The sequence below is a fragment of the Candoia aspera genome, chromosome 2 (assembly GCF_035149785.1).
Source record: "Candoia aspera isolate rCanAsp1 chromosome 2, rCanAsp1.hap2, whole genome shotgun sequence".
NCBI lineage: Eukaryota > Metazoa > Chordata > Lepidosauria > Squamata > Boidae > Candoia > Candoia aspera.
This window is the reverse complement of record NC_086154.1, coordinates 95056378-95064373: the sequence shown is the minus strand read 5'-3', so window position 1 is coordinate 95064373 and position 7996 is coordinate 95056378. Positions and strand designations below refer to the sequence as shown.

Here is a 7996-nt window from a genome sequence, read left to right as displayed (position 1 = left end):
ACATACTATACAACAAACTGTGAGGTAGTTTTAAATCTTAAACATGAAAATTACTACTTCACTAAACGATAGATAACTAAACATGTCTAAGCATAAAGATACAGCAATTATAGATAGAGTACACATGGTTAGGGAGCGAATCAGACTACAATTAACTTTTATTCTGTTAATTGGATGAGTGTATGTGTGTATGCACAAAGCAGAAGTGTCTTATGTTTAACCATCCTTTTGAAGGTGGTACAACTGTTAGAATTTTTAATTACATGGGAAGCATGTACTTTATTCTTACATATATAAACAAAACATCCATGTGGATTTCAGGTCACTCAATGAAAGTTCACCTCATTGCTTTGTCTTATCCCCAGTTCCATATCCCCTAACATGCTGGACCCAATCTGGGATGCAGAAGGGAACTGTTTGAGTTGCAAGGCCAAGAACATCACTGGAAACAACTCAGATATTTTTGACGATGGTGTTACAAGCTTGACTATAAATCATATCTTGGGCTGCATAAAAGTATCCACAAATCCAAGGGCAGTCAGAACAATGTCACACAAGAAGTTACACATGCTTTTAATCTGCCAAATGTTCCAGTTTGATGTATAGCACAAAGGGACCTGTTGTCAAAACAGAAGTCAAAAATCTTCCTTGGCATGAAACAGCTCTTTGAACTGGCCAAAATGGTTATCTGGATCTCATTAAAAGAGAATGCACACACTGGAACTCCTATTCTTACAAAGAATGTCATGGGGTAAATGTATGAATTCTAAACTTCTTCACCCAAGGATGCATATTAGATGTTGTGGCCTGACTGACAGTACTGTTTGGCACAAAATTATGGAAGATATTAATTATACTAGATTTTAACATTACTAGTTTTAAAGACTCTTCTATGTGAAATGTAGCGTTTGAATTGGCTTAATATAACTTTTTCACGATGGCTTTTAATCATTAGCCTTCAAAATGTTGTCTTATACCACACAACAGTGTATTTGAAAATACCTATGTCCATATTTCAAAGTTTATTTTAGTGATTTGCCACTGGAGAAAGCTGCAGTTGTAATTACAGCCAGAAGCATTAAGGTAGTAATATTTTTTACTCATCTGCTTCACCAAAGAATAAGCCAGGTCTCAGACTTTCAAAAAAAAAAAAAAAATTACCGGCATACTAATAAACAGCTTAAATTGTAGCAGCTAAAAATGTGTGCTCTTGACCTTGGTCACCAGTGTCACCATACAAATAATATCGATCTGAATATGCACGTAATGTTTATTTTTAACTACTCTTTTAGTGCAATTTTCATAAAAGTTATTTTGTGGTTTGAAGCTGTCCAGAAAAACCAGTAAGCTACTCTGAAGCTTAATGCTTGTCATTTTGAGGCAACTGGAGGATATATAGCTGAAAGGACACCCCTATCTTTCAAGACTAGAAAAGTCTGGCCCTCCTTTGGTATAATTTCCAGAAATTTCTGCTCCACTGAAGTCAAATCCAGGGTTCTGCAAGAGAAGGCATAACATTTTATTTATACTCTTGCTGAATGTGCCTATTAGGATACATTTCAAATTAATCATTTTACAGACTAAGAAGGCACAGCATTCTGTTCTGTGCTCTTAACAATTTCCAAATATTTATTGTATTAGCACCTGAAAAATAGGTGCTAATACAATAGAAATTTGAATGAATAAAAAAAAATAAAAACACAAATAACTTCACATTGCCTCTAAAGAATTCTGTTATTTATTTCATATTTATAACCTGCACCAATCCAAATGCCACTTCTATTTCTTCCATCTTCCCCCCCACTTTTTAAATAAAGCTAAATGTAAAAACAACCAGCTGTGCTCTAGCAACATTAATATATAACACATTTGAAAGCCAAAACAAAATTCAGAATATATTTAAAGTACATTCCATGAGTCTTGGTCCCTGGTAAGTGAATACAGTAGTACTGCAGACCCAATATGGTATTTATTTCCATAGATGGTGTATTAGGTAAAGGTAAAGGTTTCCCTTGACATTAAGTCCAGCCGTGTCCGACTCTAGGGGGCGGTGCTCATCTCTGTTTCAAAGCCGAAGAGCCGGCATCTGTCCGTAGACGCTTCTGGGGTCATGTGGCCGGCATGACTAAACGGAACGCCGTTACCTGCCCGCCAAAGTGGTACCTATTAATCCACTCACATTTGCATGTTTTTGAACTGCTAGGTTGGCAGGAGCTGGGACTAGCAATGGGAGCTCACCCCGTCACGCAGATTCGAACTGCCGACCTTCCGATCGGCAAGCTCAGCAGCTCAGCGGTTTAACCCGCAGCGCCACCGCAGGTCTATAAATAAAATATATTCCAATTAATTCCGGATTACTGTTTATAAAGCACTGTCTACGAAATAGGTGTTTTAAATAAATAAACATTTTACAGTATGGATAATATCTATTCACTTGCCTCCCTCTGGAACCTTTCCAGTGTAAGCTTCCTTTGCATTTGGTCTTGGACCCAAGGATCAGCAGCATACTCATTCTCCAGCAGGGAACCCCAACAGTTGCCAGCATCACGGTTGGTTTTTGTCAAGGTAATTCGTATCAATTTCTGGTCCTCTTTTCAAAAGAAAGAACACTGGATTTATTCACAATTATCTTTGGAACGATTATTATTTGGAAGAAGAGAATGATTAGCAGCAAGGTGGATGGACTCAATTAAAAGGACAACGAGCACACTGTTAGAAGACCTGAAGGACAAGGTTGAGGACAAATTGTCCTGGAGAAAATCTATCTAAGTGATCACTAAGAGTCAGCACTGATATGATGGCATATAATCATAATCAATCCTCATATTTGGAACTGTAAAAAAGTGTAACACAAATTATGTGAACCATCCCCATCTGACTTCCAGAGGGAGGGGACAGGGTCTGATGATACTCCACTGAGATCAACCCAATGCAACTGTTGGGGTATAGTCCTGTTTTCCTTTACAGCTGAAAACAAGGGTGGATGCTTGAGCTAACTTTACTAAATTTCAGATGTTTAGAAAGCAGCAAGAAGTTTCAGGAATTTCCAAGATGGTCAGTGCAACATGGGGAAAAACTCTGCCATTCTCCTATGCTTCTGAATTCCATGTAGCATTTGAGTAACTCTCAAACTTTTCTGAGTATAGAAGGAGGACTGAGAAACCCTGTTTTTTGTTTTCATATAGTGGATCTAACAAAATATTCACCAGTGTATTCTGTGAATCCTTGTATATTACATGAACATCATGGGTACAAATCTTCCCTGTTAGGACTATTTCTCTTTCTCTTGCATCTATGCATGTACAGGCATTACAATAAACCCTTGAAGACTTTTAAGAGATCCATGTTGTCCTATCACATCCACATACCTTTTTTCTTCAATGTTCCATCAAATTAGAAGAAATCTGAATATATAGCTGAAATATTTCCATGGAACTCAGCACTCATTTTTTCCCTCCACTTCTATTCCCAAAGCAGTATATGAGAATAGAAGTCCATGCTCTCTCACCCTTAAGAAGCTTTCCTTTTTTTTTAAAAAGAAGTGTGGGGGAAGGGAAAGGGAAAAACAGTAGCCAAAATTACACGTCCTGTGTTCTTGCAAAATAATGATCAAATCCTATGTGATTTTTTTAAATAATAAAACAAATTCCATGCTAGTAGAAAGAAAGTCCACAATGACACTAAATTGTTATATAAAGTTCTCTGAAGCACAGGTCTTACCTAGTGTCCAGGTTGCTTCATCAGCTATTGTAGAATCAAATAGATTACCCTGAAAAAAATATAAATATTTTTAAAAATACAGGAATAAACTCTGTGTTTCAAAAGCAAATAGGTTTCTAATATTTGAACTTCTCAAATTGGTCACAGAAATACTGTAACTTTGCATATGAGTTTGTAAAATTTACTAAATAAATGTTAGATTTAGCAGACCATCAAAAAAATCAGCTTGCTTAGTAGTACGATTATTGCATAAGAGGAGTTCACATTTTTGACAGATTTTTCCATTTTAATTTTGAGGCCTTCAAGATCATAATATACTAATACCACAATTCCAAGCTTAATTATGGACATTTGTTTTTCTTGCACTTGAACTTCAGCCTGCTAAAATAGCAGGACTTAATTCCAAATTGCATCACCTTTGGAAAGAAATGATTAAATAGCCAACTGCTTAGTGACACCTAATGAATACCAAAAAAAAAAAAAAATGGTGATAGGCTTGCTCCTTACAGAGCCATAATTCCAAAGATGGAGATGAAGAAGAATGAATCAACATCAGCAAACATATATATTTGGGAAATGGTCACAAGGGGGACAGATCATCCCAAGCTAAAAGCAAATGTAAAACAAAAACAAAGACCTAGTACTCCTTTTTAACTTTAAGCCAAATATTTGGTGCTGAAAATAAATTCCAAAGCTGTCCAGCTCATGAGAAAAACAGCTTGTAACTTAGATAAGCAAAAGAAAAATACTACAAAAAGAAAAAAATAGAAAAAAGGCAAGATAAAAATGTAATAATTTTATTAATAACAACAGCAACCTATTTCTACACAGTTAGAATATTCCTGAAAATATATATTTGCTCTGCCTCAAGTATCCAATCTTTAATCAGAGGCTGAGGGGAAGGATGGTAGTCCCATGATCTTCCCAGCCTTAGTACACAGACTTCAAAAAAGTTCTGCCCAATTATCTCCTTTGTTTTAAAGTAACCAACCCTTTTCTATTTCTAGCCTTAATGTATGTTATAGGGATCCATCTGCACTTATGGGGATGTTTACTGAACACATAGATATGTAGGCTGCAGTCTCTGTGGACTGTGAATATTTAAATTTGGCAAGGTAAGCAAGCTATATTCGCAACAGCATAAATGTTATACTTTAATCAGCTTGTCAAGCTAGACTGGCACCCAAAAGGAATGTACAACATAAACATTATTTACTACTCGTCAAACTATTCTTGGCTTTACTGATGGTTTTCTTTATTTCTAGATGGCAGGCTAGGAATCTGCATCGTCTGCCTAAGGTAGGAGACAGATATGAGACTCAGAAATTTTTATATGCAGTACTCTGAAAGAGAGTGGGGCAATTAGCCACTCTGTTCCAGAATTCTAGATATAACCTGCTACCTAGAATATTTATTACCAATCAATGCATCCAGTCCACAAGTTACATTGAGATAATAAATAATTCTGATCACCATAACACCTAGAATAACCTGTAGACAGTTCCAATACTTCATCCCCTGAAGTACCATCTCTCCCTGGAAAGAGTTCTAGAAAATAGAAAAGATTGCACATTCCTTTATGCCACTCTGGCTGGTCTACTAAAGATATTACACACTTGTGGATTTTATATTATTTATTCCCAGGTTTTTAATGTGAAAAATGTGTACAATAGTAGAATAAAGATGATAAGTGCTCTGAATACTATAAATGCTCTCTGTTGGGAAACAAGTGAACAAACATAGGGAACAGCCACAATGTGGTTGACAGAATTCCCATGAAATCGATAGTTTAATTCAACTGGATGAGAATATGTCTGTTAGCTTCCATACATTTCAAGAATTTCTACTCATTTGTAAAAGAGGCCTTGCTTCTGTTCAGGAGACTTTCCAAGATGTTGCCTTTGTAAATCCTGCATTAAACTAAGTCTTCCATAAATCTTGACATGTAACAGAAATCTTCTTAAACAGCAAAGGATAATGTCAGTATTGATAAACTGGAACAGCCCTTTTAAAAAAAAAAAGGAACTGAACAACAAACAACTGCTATTCTGCAACTGCTGTTATTAACTGGGGAAGAAAGGAATGAAGAAGAAAGACAAGAAGCCTATATGAAAAGCTGGAAAGAGACTGATAGATATTGCCAAGCTGTGCTGAAAGAGCTAAGAGAACTATAAGGCCAGAGCTAAGTTCTGCTAAAAAGATGTGCAGGAAAGAAGTCACTTAAAGGGCCAAGAAGCAGTTCAGCCAATGGAAACCATTTCTGAATCACAGTGCATGATATCTGTACTTTCTCCTTTCAATCAGTTGTTTCTGATTGAAATAATACACATACTATCTACCACAGTGCTTCCCAAACTTTTTCCTTCATTACCAAAACTGCTGATCAGAAAGTCCTTTTTACCCAACGTAGGTAAAACACTTTAAGTCAACTTAAATGTCCCTGTTGTGATTGGGTAATGGGTTCCTCAAATACCACTTTTACCAATTCTGGGTAATTTACCCAGGTTTGGGAAGCACTGGTCTATTCTAAGAATGTTCACTTACTAAGCTTAGTATGCCTTTTCTGTCTAGAAAAACAAACTCTTTGCATTTTCGGAGCAGAGTGGTATTGCTCAGAGTGGTATAGTAAACAGAAGCTCTGGTGGTAGGACCAGGTCTAGGCCCCAGCTGTGTTGGTGCCAGGAGTGCAGTCACCTCATTTCCCTTCCATCTGGCGTTTTCTCTTCCTCAGGCGTAAAAGAACATGCATATGGTACTACTGACAGAGTAGCGTAAGGAAACTTAATCCTGGTGACACATCTCCACCCCTATCCTCTCCCATCCTCTTTCCCTGACTTCTACATTTTCCCCCTAATATCCCCATATGTTCCCAGTCTTCCTTTTTAAAAAAATCACTAATCTTTATTGCTGCTGAATTTTCTAGTTGTTACAAGGTAGAGAGGGTTTGTTGCTGTTTGCCCTGTTTTTCTGTACAGGAGGCAGTGGCAGGATCCATGAGCCCTGAGCAGGGTAACATCCAAGACTGGCTCTGGTAACAGCAGGATGGGGAGGCACTCACACAACAGTCACCTTTGTGTGGGTGTGTGCCTTCAAGTCAGTGTTGACTCCTGACGACTGGTTTGCCATCGCCTGCTTCTTAGGGCTGGGAGTGACTTGCCCAGCTGGCTTCATGCCTAAGGCAGGACTAGAACTCATGATGCCTTCACCACTACACCTAGCCCAATGTCATTAGAAACCTCAACTATCAGTATAGCTGTTACTGCAACATTTTAGGCTCACCATTATGCACGTGGAACCCTCCAGCTAATGAATTAGTCCTCCTGCAGCCGTGATGATTTGAGATTGAGACTCCTGGTTTGAGGAAAAGTCTTACACATATAACTGTTCCTGAACCCAGAAAGTGACAATCTAACTCTCTTGAAATGAACAAAACCTTGACACCCTTGATATAAAGTTGACAAAGCAGGTCCATTTTTTACTCTGCTGCTTGCACTGCTGTATAATAGTATAGTACAGTATTAGCATGCCAGTTTGGTGTTGTGGTTCAGGTATCAGTCTAGAGACCGGGAGACTGTGAGTTCTAGTTCCACCTTAGTCACAAAGCCAGCTGGGGGGGTCCTTGGGCCAGTCATTCTCTCTCAGCCCTATGAATAAGGCAATGGCAAAACAATTCCGAAATCTTGCCAAGAAAACTGCAGGGACTTATCCGGGCAGTCGCCAGAATTGACTGGAAGGCGCTAAAAAAAAAAAAAGTATAGTATAATATAATAGCATTAAGCGCAGCTCAATACGAGACCCCGCAGCGATGAGCCTTGCCGTACGCTATCCCATGTCACATCATGAGGGCTAAACCGAAATACCACCGAAGGAAACGCTCTCTCCCGTTCTGCAGTTACCTTGAGCACCTCCTTCCCCGCCACGGCCAAAGCCAGGTGCCGGCTCTTCAGGCTGCATTCCACGTCCCGCGCGCGGGTCCCTTGCGGCACGTTTACCTCCACAAAGACCTCTTCCATGGTCTGGTACCAGCGGCCCCAGGGCGTGGCGCAGGGCACCAGCCCGCTCCGCTCTTCGAACGGCGCCGACATCCACTTGGCCGCCCACCTGAAAAACACGGCTGCCGCTCGTCCGATCTCCTCCTCGTCCGATCTCCTCCTCTATCCTCGGAGCTATTCCGGTAGAAACCGCGGGGAGCGATGATGCCACGGCGTGTCATGCTTCCGCCAGCTTCTTACGACACAGCCCATAGACCTAGAAGGGAGAAAAAAGTGGTAGAGTG

At 39.2% G+C, this 7996-nt stretch overlaps 1 protein-coding gene across 1 annotated transcript; it reads right to left on the bottom strand.

Annotated features, from left to right (window-relative positions):
- Positions 1-1007: 1007 nt before the first annotated feature.
- Positions 1008-7852, bottom strand: NUDCD2 (NudC domain containing 2). Its single transcript, XM_063292459.1, has 4 exons — positions 7617-7852; positions 3721-3769; positions 2439-2590; positions 1008-1497 (listed from the first exon to the last, which is right to left on the bottom strand). Exons 1-4 carry the CDS (start codon positions 7803-7805, stop codon positions 1414-1416), a joined length of 474 nt encoding a protein of 157 aa, XP_063148529.1. The 5' UTR covers positions 7806-7852; the 3' UTR covers positions 1008-1413.
- Between the last annotated feature and the right edge of the window lie 144 nt (positions 7853-7996).